The 18532-nt window shown below is 37.5% G+C and overlaps 1 protein-coding gene across 1 annotated transcript; it reads left to right on the top strand.

The window, feature by feature from the left end:
• The first annotated feature begins 10987 nt into the window (after window positions 1–10987).
• Window positions 10988–18111, top strand: Vmn2r116l-ps36 (vomeronasal 2, receptor 116 like, pseudogene 36). The gene is made up of 6 exons (XM_087610361.1): window positions 10988–11202; window positions 12025–12307; window positions 12694–13491; window positions 14911–15135; window positions 15929–16052; window positions 17212–18111. The coding sequence occupies exons 1-6, from the start codon at window positions 10988–10990 to the stop codon at window positions 18096–18098; spliced, it is 2532 nt and encodes an 843-aa protein (XP_087466487.1). The 3' UTR covers window positions 18099–18111.
• The last annotated feature ends 421 nt before the right edge of the window (window positions 18112–18532 follow it).

The raw sequence follows: 18532 nt of genomic DNA, 5'->3' as shown, positions 1-18532 counted from the left end.
TTTACACAATATCTTTCTACAAATCCAGCACTACAAAGGATAATAAAGGGTAAAGCCCAACATAAGCAGGCAAGCTATACCCTAGAAGAAGCAAGAAACTAATCGTCTTGGCAACAAAACAAAGAGAAGAAAAGCACACAAACATAACCTCACATCCAAATATGAATATAACAGGAAGCAATAATCACTATTCCTTAATATCTCTCAACACAATGGCCTCAACTCCCCAATAAAAAGACATAGATTAACACACTGGATACGCAACGAGGACCCTGCATTCTGCTGCCTACAGGAAACACACCTCAGAGACAAAGACAGACACTACCTCAGGGTGAAAGGCTAGAAAACAACTTTCCAAGCAAATGGTCAGAAGAAGCAAGCTGGAGTAGACATTCTAATATCAAATAAAATCAATTTCCAACTAAAAGTCATCAAAAAAGATAAGGAAGGACACTTCATCATCAAAGGAAAAATCCACCAAGATGAACTCTCAACCCTAAATATCTATGCCCCAAATACAAGGGCACCTACATACGTAAAAGAAACCCTACTAAAGCTCAAAACACACATTGCACCTCACACAATAATAGTGGGAGATTTCCACACCCCACTCTCATCAATGGACAGGTCATGGAAACAGAAATTACACAGAGACGTAGACAGACTAAGAGAAGTCATGAGCCAAATGGACTTAACAGATATTTATAGAACATTCTATCCTAAAGCAAAAGGATATACCTTCTTCTCAGCTCCTCATGGTACTTTCTCCAAAATTGACCATATAGTTGGTCAAAAAACGGGCCTCAACAGGTACAGAAAGATAGAAATAATCCCATGCGTGCTATCAGACCACCACGGCCTAAAACTGGTCTTCAATAACAATAAGGGAAGAATGCCCACATATACGTGGAAATTGAACAATGCTCTACTCAATGATAACCTAGTCAAGGAAGAAATAAAGAAAGAAATTAAAAACTTTTTAGAATTTAATGAAAATGAAGGTACATACCCAAACTTATGGGACACAATGAAAGCTGTGCTAAGAGGAAAACTCATAGCGCTGAGTGCCTGCAGAAAGAAACAGGAAAGAGCATATGTCAGCAGCTTGACAGCACACCTAAAAGCTCTAGAACAAAAAGAAGCAAATACACCCAGGAGGAGTAGAAGGCAGGAAATAATCAAACTCAGAGCTGAAATCAACCAAGTAGAAACAAAAAGGACCATAGAAAGAATCAACAGAACCAAAAGTTGGTTCTTTGAGAAAATCAACAAGATAGATAAACCCTTAGCCAGACTAACGAGAGGACCCAGAGAGTGTGTCCAAATTAACAAAATCAGAAATGAAAAGGGAGACATACAACAGATTCAGAGGAAATTCAAAAAATCATCAGATCTTACTATAAAAGCCTATATTCAACAAAACTTGAAAATCTACAGGAAATGGACAATTTCCTAGACAAATATCAGGTACCGAAGTTGAATCAGGAACAGATAAACCAATTAAACAACCCCATAACTCCTAAGGAAATAGAAGCAGTCATTAAAGGTCTCCCAACCAAAAAGAGCCCAGGTCCAGGCAGGTTTAGTGCAGAATTCTATCAAACCTTCATAGAAGACCTCATACCAATATTATCCAAACTATTCCACAAAATTGAAACAGATGGATCACTCCCGAATTCCTTCTATGAAGCCACAATTACTCTTATACCTAAACCACACAAAGACCCAACAAAGAAAGAGAACTTCAGACCAATTTCCCTTATGAATATCGACGCAAAAATACTCAATAAAATTCTGGCAAACCGAATCCAAGAGCACATTAAAACAATCATCCACCATGATCAAGTAGGCTTCATCCCAGGCATGCAGGGATGGTTTAATATACGGAAAACCATCAATGTGATCCATTATATAAACAAACTGAAAGAACAGAACCACATTATCATTTCATTAGATGCTGAGAAAGCATTTGACAAAATTTAACACCCCTTCATGATAAAAGTCCTGGAAAGAATAGGAATTCAAGGCCCATACCTAAACATAGTAAAAGCCATATACAGCAAACCAGTTGCTGACATTAAACTAAATGGAGAGAAACTTGAAGCAATCCCACTAAAATCAGGGACTAGACAAGGCTGCCCAGTCTCTCCCTACTTATTCAATATAGTTCTTGAAGTTCTAGCCAGAGCAATCAGACAACAAAAGGAGGTCAAGGGGATACAGATCTGAAAAGAAGAAGTCAAAATATCACTGTTTGCAGATGATATGATAGTGTATTTAAGTGATCCCAAAAGTTCCACCAGAGAACTACTAAAGCTGATAAACAACTTCAGCAAAGTGGCTGGGTATAAAATTAACTCAAATAAATCAGTAGCCTTCCTCTACACAAAAGAGAAACAAGCCGAGAAAGAAATTAGGGAAACGACACCCTCCATAATAGACCCAAATAATATAAAGTACCTCGGTGTGACTTTCACCAAGCAAGTAAAAGATCTGTACAATAAGAACTTCAAGACACTGAAGAAAGAAATTGAAGAAGACCTCAGAAGATGGAAAGATCTCCCATGCTCATGGATTGGCAGGATTAATATAGTAAAAATGGCCATTTTACCAGAAGCGATCTACAGATTCAATGCAATCCCCATCAAAATACCAATCCAATTCTTCAAAGAGTTAGACAGAACAATTTGCAAATTCATCTGGAATAACAAAAACCCCAGGAATGCTAAAACTATCCTCAACAATAAAAGGACTTCAGGGGGATCACTATCCCTGAACTCAAGCAGTATTACAGAGCAATAGTGATAAAAACTGCATGGTATTGGTACAGAGACAGACAGATAGACCAATGGAATAGAATTGAAGACCCAGAAATGAACCCACACACCTATGGTCACTTGATTTTTGACAAAGGAGCCAAAACCATCCAATGGAAAAAAGATAGCATTTTCAGCAAATGGTGCTGGTTCAACTGGAGGTCAACATGTAGAAGAATGCAGATCAATCCATGCTTATCACCCTGTACAAAGCTTAAGTCCAAGTGGATCAAGGACCTCCACATCAAACCTGATACACTCAAACTTATAGAAGAAAAACTAGGGAAGCATCTGGAACACATAGGCACTGGAAAAAATTTCCTGAACAAAACACCAATGGCTTATGCTCTAAGATCAAGAATCGACAAATGGGATCTCATAAAACTGCAAAGCTTCTGTAAGGCAAAGGACACTGTGGTTAGGACAAAACGGCAACCAACAGATTGGGAAAAGATCTTTACCAATCCTACAACAGATAGAGGCCTTATATCCAAAATATACAAAGAACTCAAGAAGTTAGACCGCAGGGAAACAAATAACCCTATTAAAAAATGGGGTTCAGAGCTAAACAAAGAATTCACAGCTGAGGAATGCCGAATGGCTGAGAAACACCTAAAGAAATGTTCAACATCTTTAGTCATAAGGGAAATGCAAATCAAAACAACCCTGAGATTTCACCTCACACCAGTGAGAATGGCTAAGATCAAAAACTCAGGTGACAGCAGATGCTGGCGAGGATGTGGAGAAAGAGGAACACTCCTCCATTGTTGGTGGGATTGCAGACTGGTAAAACCATTCTGGAAATCAGTCTGGAGGTTCCTCAGAAAATTGGACATTGAACTGCCTGATGATCCAGCTATACCTCTCTTGGGCATATACCCAAAAGATGCCTCAACATATAAAAGAGACACGTGCTCCACTATGTTCATCGCAGCCTTATTTATAATAGCCAGAAGCTGGAAAGAACCCAGATGCCCTTCAACAGAGGAATGGATACAGAAAATGTGGTACATCTACACAATGGAATATTACTCAGCTATCAAAAACAACGAGTTTATGAAATTCGTAGGCAAATGGTTGGAACTGGAAAATATCATCCTGAGTGAGCTAACCCAATCACAGAAAGACATACATGGTATGCACTCATTGATAAGTGGCTATTAGCCCAAATGCTTGAATTACCCTAGATCCCTAGAACAAACGAAACTCAAGACGGATGATCAAAATGTGAATGCTTCACTCCTTCTTTAAATGAGGAAAAAGAATACCCTTGGCAGGGAAGGGAGAGGCAAAGATTAAAACAGAGACTGAAGGAACACCCATTCAGAGCCTGCCCCACATGTGGCCCATACATATACAGCCACCCAATTAGACAAGATGGATGAAGCAAAGAAGTGCAGACCGACAGGAGCCGAATGTAGATCGCTCTTGAGAGACACAGCCAGAATACAGCAAATATAGAGGCGAATGCCAGCAGCAAACCACTGAACTGAGAATAGGTCCCCTATTGAAGGAATCAGAGAAAGAACTGGAAGTGCTTGAAGGGGCTCGAGACCCCAAAAGTACAACAATGCCAAGCAACCAGAGCTTCCAGGGACTAAGCCACTACCTAAAGACTATACATGGACTGACCCTGGACTCTGACCCCATATGTAGCAATGAATATCCTAGTAAGAGCACCAGTGGAAGGGGAAGCCCTGGGTCCTGCTAAGACTGAACCCACAGTGAACTAGTCTATGGGGGGAGGGCGGCAATGGGGGGAGGGTTGGGAGGGGAACACCCATAAGGAAGGGGAGGGGGGAGGGGGATGTTTGCCCGGAAACCGGGAAAGGGAATAAGACTCGAAATGTATATAAGAAATACTCAAGTTAATAAAAAAAAATAAAAATAAAAAAAATAAAAAATAAAAAAAAATGGGGTTCAGAGCTAAACAAAGAATTCACAGCTGAGGAATGCCGAATGGCTGAGAAACACCTAAAGAAATGTTCAACATCTTTAGTCATAAGGGAAATGCAAATCAAAACAACCCTGAGATTTCACCTCACACCAGTGAGAATGGCTAAGATCAAAAACTCAGGTGACAGCAGATGCTGGCGAGGATGCGGAGAAAGAGGAACACTCCTCCATTGTTGGTGGGATTGCAGACTGGTACAACCATTCTGGAAATCAGTCTGGAGGTTCCTCAGAAAATTGGACATTGAACTGCCTGAGGATCCAGCTATACCTCTCTTGGGCATATACCCAAAAGATGCCCCAACATATACAAAAGGCACGTGCTCCACTATGTTCATCGCAGCCTTATTTATAATAGCCAGAAGCTGGAAAGAACCCAGATGCCCTTCAACAGAGGAATGGATACAGAAAATATGGTACATCTACACAATGGAATATTACTCAGCTATCAAAAACAACGAGTTTATGAAATTCGTAGGCAAATGGTTGGAACTGGAAAATATCCTGAGTGAGCTAACCCAAACACAGAAAGACATACATGGTATGCACTCACTGATAAGTGGCTATTAGCCCAAATGCTTGAATTACCCTAGATGCCTAGAACAAATGAAACTCGAGACGGATGATCAAAATGTGAATGCTTCACTCCTTCTCTAAAAGGGGAACAAGAATACCCTTGGCAGGGAAGAGAGAGGCAAAGATTAAAACAGAGACTGAAGGAACTCCCATTCAGAGCCTGCCCCACATGTGGCCCATACATATACAGCCACCCAATTAGACAAGATGGTGAAGCAAAGAAGTGCAGACCGACAGGAGCCGGATGTAGATCTCTCCTGAGAGACACAGCCAGAATACATCAAATACAGAGGCGAATGCCAGCAGCAAACCACTAAACTGAGAATAGGACCCCCGTTGAAGGAATCAGAGAAAGAACTGGAAGAGCTTGAAGGGGCTCGAGATCCCATATGTACAACAATGCCAAGCAACCAGAGCTTCCAGGGACTAAGCCACTACCCAAAGACTATACATGGACTGACCCTGGACTCTGACCTCATAGGTAGCAATGAATATCCTAGTAAGAGCACCAGTGGAAGGGGAAGCCCTTGGTCCTGCTAAGACTGAACCCCCAGTGAACTAGACTGTTGGGGGGAGGGCGGCAATGGGGGGATGGTTGGGAGGGGAATACCCATAAGGGAGGGGAGTGGGGAGGGGAATGTTTACCGGGAAACCAAAGAATTATTATTACGTATTAAATAAATTTAAAAAAATTAAAAAAAAAGAAAAGCACAAATATAATCTCAAAAAAAAAAAAGAATTTAAGGGTGGAAGGTTTTGGTTTACTTGTTTGTTTTCTGCTTTTGTTTTCTGATACTGGGATTGTGAACAAACATTCTCTTCCTGAGCTACACCTCCATCTGTACTGGCTGGTTCTGTGTGTCAACTCAACACTAGCTGGAGTTGCCACAGAGATAGGAGCCTCAGTTGAGGAAATGCCTCCATGAGACCCAGCTGTAAGGCATTTTCTCAACTGGTGACCAAGGTGGGGGAGGACCCAGCCCATTGTGAGCAGTGCTGTCCCTGGCCTGGTAGTCTTGGGGTCTATAAGAGAGCAAGCCAGGGGAGGCAAGCCAGTGAGTATCATCCCTCCATGGCCTCTGCATCAGCTCCTGCTTCCTGACCTGCTTGAGTTCCAGCCCTGGCTTCCTTTGGTGATGAACAGCAATGTGAATGTGTAAGCTGAATAAACCTCCTCCCCAACTCGCTTCTTGGTCATGATGTTTGTGCAGGAATAGCAACCCTGACTAAGATACCATCCCTCTTACAATTCAAGGATGGGAGAGTTTCATATAATATTTGAACTAATACAATAGTGTCTTTAACCTGGCTCTTTTGGAAACCAGATTACTAAAAGATAGATTTTTTAAAAAATTAAAAGTTACTTTCAGTATAATTAGAGACTCAAGGGTAAATGTTAAAGTATGCATTCTTTATTTATTCCTGTCTATAAAATTTGTGAAGAATGTTGCCTATAGATTTCATTAAGTTTAGCCTATTGGTGTCTTGACTTTGCTATCACAACTTAAGACTAGCACACACAGATTTCACTGAACAGGATTGGCTTCAGCATGTAAAATTGAGGAACAGGGATAAATGATTCCATCAAAAGTCACCAGATGAAATTTGATGTCGTGAGAAAAATAAAAAGACATCACCCATAAAAAAAAAAGACCTTTAGACTACTATCTCTGGTTGTAATTTCCTGTATTTCTTTAGGATATTTATTCATTTCCTATTTAAAGGTCTCTATCATCTTTACAAGATTGGAATAAACTAATTTTTCTATAGTTTAGGAGTATAAAACTTGCTATATTGGAGTAAGTTTCCTTTGCTGGTGTCAAATGTCCTTGCCTTTTGTTGATTGTGTTTTTTCATGGGTCTTCAGCCATTTGGTTGGTTTTGGATGTTCTTATTGTAGTGAGTATTGGGAGGGGGTGGACGTTGTTGATCCTGGTGTGGTAGACATCTGATTGTTATCCTTGGGCTATCTGTTTCTAAACTTGCAGTTCTGTATGTTTCTATAGCCTTCGATCAGATGAAGATGAGTGTAAAGGTGGCAGGATAGTGGAAATCTTCCTGGGCTAGCAGGATGCTAAGTGGAAATGGGTTTGATATAGAGGGCTCAGAGAGTAGAGAAGATGGGCTGGACAAAGGAAGCTTACCTGTATGTGTCTGGAGTCTGATGAAGGTTCCGAAGTGTTCTGTGATTTCTTTATTGTTTCTGTTTCCATTTTTTGGTCTTGGTCTGTTTTATTCCATTCTATCACATTTTAATTTGTATTTTCCTCTATTGTTTCACGTGATTCACTTCTCTCCTCCCTCAGAGCTTCCACCTGTTTGCCTGTGGTTTTCTCAAAGGCCTCAGTCATCTTTAAGAAATGCCATTTTAGGTCAGAATCTTCCTCTTCAGCTGTGTTTGGGTATCCAAAGTAGGAGATCTGGGTTCTGATAATACCACATTATATTGGGTTCTGTAGCTTATGTTCCCCTTCACCTTGTCTTTTACCATCTATTCCTCTCTGGTGTTAACTGGCCTGCATGTCTCATTCTGTAGCAGGCCTCTTTGGAGACAGGTAGAACTGTTTGACCTGGGGTTGAGAAGGCTTCCTGGGTGACAACCATTGCTGTCTCTGGTTAAGGCATGCCTCTAATGTCCCTCCTTAGTGCAAGCCTCCTGTGTCTTTATTTTCTGTGTCCCTGGTAAAAGCAGACCTCCTGGGGGCCAGATTGGCTTTGGGATACAGGACATGTATATTGATCTGCAATAGTTTCAGGTAGAGGTACAGACTGTCAGGACAATGGGGCTCAGAAAGATCAGATTAGATACCACATGTGCTGGACACTGTGGGTTTCTCATATGGTGTCCATATTAGGCATAGATTCTCAACTATATTCCCAGTTATAGAAAACCTCCTGTTAGAAATGTAGGCTGTCAGGAGTGTGAGAAATATCCCTCTTTATAAGTTCAGATAGTATAGGCCATTCATGTGTAAACTTTATATAGCATATTGACATTCTTTTCTTGGTATTCCATACTATTATGGTTCAAGATATGGGACAATGATGCTTGGAAGTGTATATAGGACTCAATATTGCAAGCTGAGCTTTTTGGTTTAAAGGTTATAATGGGACAACTTGGAAAAATCAGCATCAGCAGTCTGCCTATCTATGTACTTTTAGTGTTACAGAAGTAATATGCCATGTCAGTTATGATGAATTGTGTGAAAAATCCTATTTATAATCAACTAATAATCAGTTAGATTTTGTTTCAATAAATTAACTGGAATGTTTATTTCCTAAATAACTCGGGGTAATTATAATTGACTGTGACGCTCTTCCATTGTAATGAAGATACTGAAGTTATATTTATTGGTGCATGGGTGTACAATGAACATCACAGTGCCTTGCAAATATTTCTGCTTCATTGCTGAGATCTTGGTTATTGCATATTTTGGTCATGAAAGAAGAAGCCTTTCCCTCCACGTTGAGTGTTGACTTCAGATACTCATAACTGCTTCAATGTTTGACTAACTCTTACCTTAGTAATGCATCAAACTAAGTTTTAAGTGATTGAAGAAACAAAAATCAGCATATGATTAATGGGCAACAAGCAGCAAAAGAATGTTTTTCTAATGAGTGATATCAAACATTTAATGAAAGCACAACGCCAATGCTTCTAATATTATTCTATGAAATGAAATTCAATAGAGGTTATCACATGTTCCACATAGCATAACAAGGAATCAGATATGTAATTCCACAAGAAATAAAAGTACAACACACTAGGAGGAGACAATGGAATATTCTCTGTTAAGCATAGAAGCACAATTTTATTTTATATACCCATCAAATATTATTGTGCAAATATTAAGATGGCCATCCAACAGATAACTCAAAGGAAACAAATGAACAAAAGATTTCCCTCATAATCAGGAAGGACATTGTGGTGTGTGATGTGCATTCTTTTCATCATATCAAGCCGATAACATGAGATTTAGGCAAAAAGAGAAAGATATTTCTGAAGTACTATTTGTGCTCCGAATAACATAGGGATTGTTTCTGTAGAAAACAATGTGGAGCCTCACCTCTCAAACATGATAAAAGCAAATTCAACATTACTGAAGGATCTGCATGTTTCACCTCTATGCTTGACATAATGAGTATAGTATGGAGCTCAGTCCAATGCATATGAACACCAAATAACTTCCAAAAGAGTGCCACAGCTCAGGATGGCATTTCAATTGCAGTTACAACAGAGTGAAGAGTCAGCCTCCATGCATGTTCCCAAATCATTTGACATGGCATTACCATAGAGTATAAAAAAGGATAGAAAATCACATTAGGTCACTCAGTTTACCCATTTTGTATGTGTGCATAAGTACTGAAAAAATTCTTACACTGAAAAAGACATAATTTAATCAAAATATGGAACAAATTCTTATTCATATTAAGTAGGAAAGTTCAATAAACTCCATAGGAAGATTTTATTATAAGCCAGGGAAGTACCAATTATCCTGAAAATTGAGTAAAGATTCCACTTTATTTCTAGTGGACTAGAATTCAGTGTTGCCCTTATGGGCGTAAGAATTAGGTAGCTCAAAAAATTACAAATCACATTCAATGCTCCATCTGTGTCACTCATTGTAATCTAAACAAGTTACATAAATGAGCATATCAGACATACATCTGTGTTGTTGCAATGTAATCCAAGACAGTACTGTATCAAAACAAATACGAACTAGACATAAAGAAAATAATATAATGTATATACTAACGTTAGCAATAGAATTCTCTCATGATACATAAATTCTTTCATTCCTTTAAATAAATATGAAATTTTTCTCATTCATCTTAATGAGGTATGAACAAACATCAACCAAAAAAATGTTTTATCAAATGGCATTGACTGCCAAGGACTGATTATCAGGCAATAGATCAGCATTATAACTCATTAAATGTCTGCACTGGAACAGATATTGGACAGGATGGGTATTGAATCTGTATAATTCCAGACATTATTGGATTTAGCATAATGACACCTTCTCCAAATAACAGGAGTCATAGGAAGTTTGAGGAGATTTTGTAAACACGACTTTCATACAATAGTATATGAATAGAGAAAATGGTCAACTGCTGGCTCAATGTTGCATGTGAGACTGCCCTTCCCTTCAATAGAAAGTAGAAGATAAAATGTCCCATGATTCAACTCAAAGTCTGAATAATATGGAACATTAATAGCTTCTCAACTATAGTCTTACTATGAAAGTTCTGTTGAAATCTATTGGGTTCATACATATGACTGTTTACACATGGTCTGGTTCAAGTTGTCCAAAAGAAGATTGTCCCTTGGAAGGTTCATGTTACAGATATGAATGAAATCATGGCAGTTGTGGATGGAGAACATGATCTTCAAAACATGTTTTTGGAAATGTTTTGATCAAAAGTTTTCAGACCTCAGATGTAGAGCTTGAGGCCAGAATGTTCCCATTGTATCCAGGGAGCAGAACGTAGGATGAGTGGAAAGGAACTGTTGAGTATAATTAAGTGGATCTCTAGACAGCAGAAGCCTTAAAATATACACATAGGTGTAAATGTGTGTTTTATGTTTGTCTTCATAAGAAACAGGTTTCACAACTGGTCCATGCTAGATCCTAGCAGACATGAAGAAGCTGTGTGTTTTCACTGTTGCCTTTTTGTTCCTGAAGTTTTCTGTCATCTTGTGCAGTTTGACTGAACCCAATTGCTTTTGGAGGATAAAAAATAGTGAAGATAATGATGGAGATTTGCAAAATGACTGTGGTTTTATCCTTTTTCTATTCAAGGGACGTATTGAAGAAAATTTTTATAATACACTTCTTAATTTTATTAATTTTAGGTAAGTCATTAACATTATTCTCTGCTTCAATGTCATGAACTGGAAATATATATAGCTCTGTACACAACCTGTAAGATTCTGTCCTGTTTTTCCCCCTATAACTTTAGGAACCACTGAAAATTAATTATAACATCAATTACTATTTTAATACTTTCAAGTGTGTCACAGTTTAGCTTAACTTTACTACATTGACCTCTAGTTCACAAAGCTGGAAAACGAAATATCTGTTGAATCTTTGTGGATATCATATGGTGAAATATGTGTCTTCATTTGCCTTGAATTCGCAATTCCCACTTTTTCCAAAATCTCAATATGATGAGACTGCGTCACTACCTATCCTCCATTGTCTGCCAATGATTCCTGCATGAGCATGCATCAAAGGCCTCTAAAAAAGGTTATCTAATTTTGGTCTCTAAAAGTTGTGCATAAATTCATATACTGAGATATATGTGTGGAAGGGAAGTCTACTATACGTGATTCCAACCTATTATTATTGCATACATATTTATAAATATACATATCTTTTGCTTTTTAAAATAAGCCCCTCCTGTCATTCTGGAGTTGTCAGTGAATATGGAAAAAGCCTGCCAGGCTTCATATTATACCAGAATATTTTTTGGTCTAGTCATACAAATACCCAGTCACATATTAAACTTATTATCAGTATCACATTGATGTTTACAATTTCTTTTAATTTTTGAATAAATGTAACATTAGAGAAAATCTAGGAGAACAAATATACTTCTTATAGTACAAACTTAATTGCAATTGAAATTTTATGTTTCAAACATCTCCTTTAATCATCACTATGCTTGGTTTTAGCATACCAGCAAGAAAATATGAGTTTTTTCTGGTTATGTTTTTTGCTACTGATGAGATCAACAAGAATCCTTATCTTTTATCCAACATGTCTTTGCTATTTTCCATCATTTTTGGTATGTGTGAAGATACATTGGGAATTGTGGATGAAGCATATTCACAATCAAACAAAGGTTTGGCTTTTACTAATTTTATCTGTGGAATAGAGCCAACTTGTGATGTACAGCTTACAGGACCATTTTGGACAACATCCTTAAAACTGGCGATTTCTTCCAAGACTCCAAAGGTAAGAATGTGAGACACTGTATGAATTAACAACATTTAAATTACATTTACATGTACCTACAAGAAAACTTGGACCACATGCATTTCTGAGTATGCTGCTACACACACACACACACACACACACACACACACACACACACACACACACACACAAAGAATTAAATAATCTATTGTTTAAATTACTGGGCAAACAGGCAAAACTGAATATTCAGATTTATCAAGAATAGTCTAGAATATAATAGGAAAATATATAATATTTATAGTATAATCATACTATTCTTACACTAAGTTATGAATGGTGAGTAACATTACTTGTATATGAGTCCAAACATCCTAACAGTAATATTCCTAATGTGGATATTTCATCCTTTCTTCAACACTCTTTAGCTTTTCTTTGGACCATTTAACCCTAACCTGAATGACCATGACCAGTTTCCCTATGTCTATCAGGTGGCATCCAAGGACACGTGTTTGTTCCATGGCATGGCATCCTTGATGCTTCATTTTAAATGGACATGGATAGGACTGGCCATCTCAGATGATGATCAGGGTACTCAATTTCTCTCAGATTTGAAAGAGGAAATGCAAAGGCATGGGATCTGTTTAGCTTTTGTTAATATGATCCCAGAAAACATACAGATATACATGACAAGGGCTAAGATATATGATAAACAAATTATGACATCTTCAGCAAAAGTTGTTGTCATTTATGGTAAAATAAACTCTACTTTAGAAGTCAGCTTTAGAAGATGGGGAAACTTAGGTGCTCAGAGAATCTGGATCACAACCTCACAATGGGATGTTATCACAAATGTAAAAGATTTCAACCTTGATTTCTTCCATGGGACTGTCACTTTTGCACACCACCACAGTGACATTGCTGAATTTAGAAATTTTATGCAAACAATAAACACTTCCAAGTATCCAGTAAATATTTCACAGTCTATGCTGGGGTGGAATAATTTTAACTGTTCAATCTCGAAGAACAATAGCAAAATGGATTATTTTACTTTCAACAACCCATTGGAATGGTTAGCACAGCACAAATTTGACATGGCTCTGAGTGAAGAAGGCTACAATTTGTATAATGCTGTGTATGCTGTGGCCCACACCTACCATGAGCTCATTTTACAACAAGTAGAGAAAATGGAAGAACCCAAAGGAGTATTCCTTGACTGTCAGCAGGTTAAGTTTCTGATATTTCATTATACTTAGATATAACAATGTGATCTTTCATGCCCCTGAGAAGCTCACGTACATTTGTTAGAGATTATTCTCTCAGTGTAAAGGAATGGCTATTCAGAGCCTGACCCACATGTGGCCCATATATATACAGCCACCAAAACTAGAATAAGATTCATGAAGCTAGAAAATGCATGCTGAAAGGGACTGGATATAGATCTCTCCTGAGAGACACATCCAGAGCATGTCCAATACAGAGGTCGATGCTAGCAGCAAACCACCGAACTGAGAATAGGACCCCCTTGGGGGGAATTAGAGGAAGTATTGAAAGAGGTGAAGGAGCTTGCAATCCCATAAAAGCAACAATGACAACCAACCAGAGCTTCCAGGGACTACACCACTACCGAAAGACTATACATGGACTGACCCAGGGCTCCAACTGCATATGTAGCAGAGAATAGCCATGTTGGGGCACCAGGTGAAGGGGAAGCACTTGGTCCTGCAAAGGTTGGACCTCCAGTGCAGGGGAATAAGGGGAGGGAGGGGCAACAAGGGGGATGTATACGGGGAATACCCATATTGGGGAGGGGAAGGGGAGGGAATGGGGGCTTATGGACAGGAAACCGGGAAGGGGAATAATATTTGAAATGTAAGTAAAGAAATATATCTAATAAAATATATTTTAAAAAAAGAAAAAAAAGATTTCTACACTGCAAAACTCTCAAATGAATCTTTTACATGGAAATATATCATGCACAGTGATAACTTTTAATAGGAGAAAATATATTTTTATGAATATCAGTGAATTTTGTGAAAATGTGTTTCAACATTTTACCACATGAGTTCAAATTTAAAATAGGAGCCAAGAGTTTTATCATAAAAGCCTTAAATGATGACAAGGATAGAAAATTTTCCTCAAGAATAGTTTCTCAGGAATCAGTATGTGTGCTTTGATTAATAGTTATTCATTTAAATTAGTGATTATTTATAAAAACCCAAATGACTAAGAGTGCACAATGTATTAAGTTTATATTTATTTCATATATGTTTACAGTATGTACATGAAATACCCACTACCATTCTTTATTTCCACAACTTCCAGAATTTTAGATTTCTACTTAATTCTTACATTTATGGCTTCAGTTTTTAAATATTATTTTGACAAACATGTACACACACACACACAGACACCATGTTACTTGTTGCCTGGTAATTATTTTTCTAGCACATTTTATAATTGAACATTAATATGAAGTATACTAATTCTTAATTATTCATGAAGTATAATGTACTTTACTACATGTGATTACTTTCATACACCTGTCTTTTCTGAAAGACATTAAAAAATTATGGTACATTCTCAATTTAGCATTGCCTACATTGATAAGCATATGTAATCATCTAATGATGCATCTCATTTAGGTGGCTTCCTTGCTGAAAACAAGGGTATTTACTAACCCTGTTGGAGAACTGGTGAACATGAATCACAGGGAAAATCAATGTATAGAGTATGACATTTTCATCATTTGGAATTTTCCACAAGGCCTTGGATTAAAAGTCAAAATAGGAAGCTATTTTCCTTATTTCACACAGAGTCAACAACTTCATATATCTGAAGACTTGGAGTGGGCCACAGGAGGAACATTGGTAGGTATGCCACAATTATTATTTTTTCAAGATATATAAATTTTAGAACATGAGGCACTGAAATAACAGCCATGAGAGGAAGACCAATTGCTACTTTTAATTTATATATTTTTATTATTTATTATATTTTATTACATTTTAAATGTTACCCCATTCCCAGTTTCCCCTCCTCTGCACAAGATTGTCATTTCTGTAATCAGTGGGAGGGGTCTTGTGCAAGTTGGATGCCCTAGCATAGGAGAATGTTAGAGTAGTGATGCCAAAGTGGGCAGGTTGGTGGGGAAGCTCCCTCATAAAAGCAGAGGGAGGGGGAATGGAATGGAGATTCAAGGTTTTCTTAAGGAAAAGTTCATTAATTGTATGAGAGTCTTATATAACATACTTTGTTCTTATTCATTTAAACAACTCTTTCTTGATGTATCCTACCTTCTCTCTCCATACAACTCACTGTTCTTATTTTTTTACATATAAATCTTGAGAAACTGATGCCACATAAACCTTCTGTTTGGATTAATCAGTTTAAGAAGAAAAAGTTTTAAATTGCTATAACTGACATGTTACATATATAATATTACATAATGTAGTAAATATTGTGTGAATTTCAGTGCACTGCAAGGTAATATAAAATAATAAATTATCAGAGGAATATTTATAACCAAATCACTTGTCACATATATTAATGTATGGGTCATTGTATATATGATGTATAAATGAACTACATTGACATACACACACACGTTTGTGTGCGTGTGTGTGTGTGCATGTGTGTGTGTGTGTGTGTGTATTGCCTCAGGTTCCCTCCTCCATGTGTAGTATGACATGTACTGCTGGATTCAGAAAAATTCATCAGAAAGAAACAGCAGACTGCTGCTTTGATTGTGTCCAGTGCCCAGAAAATGAGGTTTCCAATGATACAGGTACATGCTTGCATGAAGGAGAAAATTGTTGAATACATATACCTTCTTTTTCTAAACTAGAAATATGATATGGCCTACATGGAAACTGAAGACCTAAAATCTTCATGTTTCAGAATTTAATAATAAATAATATCAATATCTTTTGGACCCAAGCAAATAAACTGCAATTTCTTCTATAAACAACTAATTTCTCTCACAATATAGTGGCTACTGATTTTATATTATGCAGAAAATGTTTAGGGTGACATACATGTGTAACAATTTTTATACAATAATTTTAAACATAATCTATGCAGATATTTATTCTTCTTTGATTCTTTGTACAAAGAATCTTGACTACATGATCAGTCTGCAATCTTTCCCTCTATCACACAGCTTAGTGCCTGACAAATACCAGATGCTCAGGATAACAGTTGTTCTTTACTGAAATATATTTTAATAGCATATATGGCTTAAACGATTAAGAATTTCTTGTAAAAAATTCAAACAAGGGTGAATATTTCAAGAATGCAGCAACAGATGGGATAGTGCTTATCATTAATCACAGTCTAGCTAAGGAAAAAAGGATGAATGTCAATATCCATAACCTTCATGCCATAACCTTCAATATCCATAACCTTGGAATGTGTAGTTGGGAAAAAAGAGATTATACAACAAGAGGGATATGCACAGATCTATGAGGCAAACTTCTTCAAGAAGGACAATATTCCCTTATGTGAACGGGTTTGCATGAGTAATTATGCTCTAGTGCCTGTGTATAGGTACAGACACAGTGCACAACTCTCAAAGCAAGCAAAGTACATAATGTCTTTCATCAAATGGCATCAACAACTATGTCTGCACACTACCTTGTCTGTCTTTAGTAAATTTATGGTTTGAGGAATAAAATAACCTATTATGAATATTATTAATCACATTTTTCTTTCTTCTTTGTTTAGTAAGTATTTTTTCCATTCCCTGTGATGGTGATTTGTTCCATCTCAAAGCATAGGTTAATAAAAAGCAATCTTAAGTGAATGGTCCCTAGAGCTACAAGAAATGGAATAGATGCTCAACACCAATTTATTTATATATATATATATATCCTCTGAATAATACAAATAAAAATTATTAACTACACAAATACGATATTTTATAAGGGTTTATTGTTGTTTGCTAGCAGATATGGAACAGTGTGTGAGGTGTCCAGATGATTCATATACCAACTTAGAGCAAACCCAGTGCCTCCACAGAACTGTGTCATTTCTGGCTTATGAAGATCCATTGGGGATGGTTCTAGGCTGCATGTCCCTGTCCTTCTCAGCCGTCACAATTCTAGTACTAGTCACTTTTGTGAAGTACAAGGATACTCCCATTGTAAAAGCCAATAACCGCATTCTCAGCTATATCCTGCTCATCTCTCTAGTCTTCTGTTTTCTCTGCCCATTTCTCTTCATTGGACATCCCAACCAGGCCATCTGCATCCTGCAGCAGACCACATTTGGAGTATTTTTCACAGTGGCTATTTCTACCGTGTTGGCCAAAACAATAACTGTGGTTACAGCTTTTAAGCTCACTACTCCAGGGAGAAAGACAAGAAGGAAGATGATAAAAGTGGCAACTAACTTTCTCATTCCCATTTGTACCCTAATCCAACTTGTTCTCTGCGGTATCTGGTTGGTAACATCTCCTCCCTTTATTGACAGAGATATACAATCTGAACATGGTAAGGTCATCATTATTTGCAACAAAGGCTCAATCATTGCCTTCTACTTTGTCTTGGGATATTTGGGCTCCTTGGCTCTGGGGAGCTTCACTGTGGCTTTCTTGGCTAGGAACCTTCCTGACAGATTCAATGAAGCCAAGTTCCTAACATTCAGCATGTTGGTGTTCTACAGTGTATGGATCACCTTCCTCCCTGTCTACCACAGCACGAGGGGAAAGGTTATGATAGTTGTGGAGGTTTTCTCTATCTTGGCTTCTAGTGCTGGGTTACTAGGGTGTATCTTTGTCCCAAAGTGTTATGTTCTTTTAGTTCAACCAGATTTAAATTTTCTTCAGAAATAAAAAGATAAATTACTTTATCAAAAGTTTTATACTTTCAAAATATTAGATGATACTCCACATGTCTGTTTTACTTTGTCTTAACAAAAGTATTCCTTAATCATAAAAAAGTTTAAGCAATACCTAGAGATAGTATTTATACCACAGGGCAGGATTGCTTAAAATAATACCAATTAGTAAGTTTTGGTGGCAGGTGAGCTCTCACAAACCTAAACATATTGAAAATAGGAAATCTCAGTTGAGGAGTGGCTACCATTATTTTGACTTGTAGGTATGTGTTTAAGGAATGTTCTTAATTAAGGATTAGTATAAGGTGAACCTGCTGCATGTGGGAAATACCACCTCTAAGCAAGTTGTTCTGGGAGTTATAAGAAAGAAGACTGTAGATAGGATGGACATAAAGCCAGTAATCAGCATTATTCTAGGAACTCTTGTTG

The sequence above is a fragment of the Rattus norvegicus genome, chromosome 1, assembly GCF_021556685.1.
Source record: "Rattus norvegicus strain SHRSP/BbbUtx chromosome 1, alternate assembly SHRSP_T2T, whole genome shotgun sequence".
Taxonomy (NCBI): domain Eukaryota; kingdom Metazoa; phylum Chordata; class Mammalia; order Rodentia; family Muridae; genus Rattus; species Rattus norvegicus.
This window is presented reverse-complemented; position numbering and strand designations above follow the sequence as displayed.

Coding starts and splice junctions, on each gene's coding strand:
- Vmn2r116l-ps36 (XM_087610361.1), top strand. CDS start 10,988: ATGAAGAAGCTGTGTGTTTTCACTGTTGCCTTTTTGTTCCTGAAGTTT. Junction 12,308..12,693: donor TTTCTTCCAAGACTCCAAAG/GTAAGAATGTGA, acceptor AACACTCTTTAG/CTTTTCTTTGGACCATTTAA. Junction 15,136..15,928: donor GGGCCACAGGAGGAACATTG/GTAGGTATGCCA, acceptor GTATTGCCTCAG/GTTCCCTCCTCCATGTGTAG.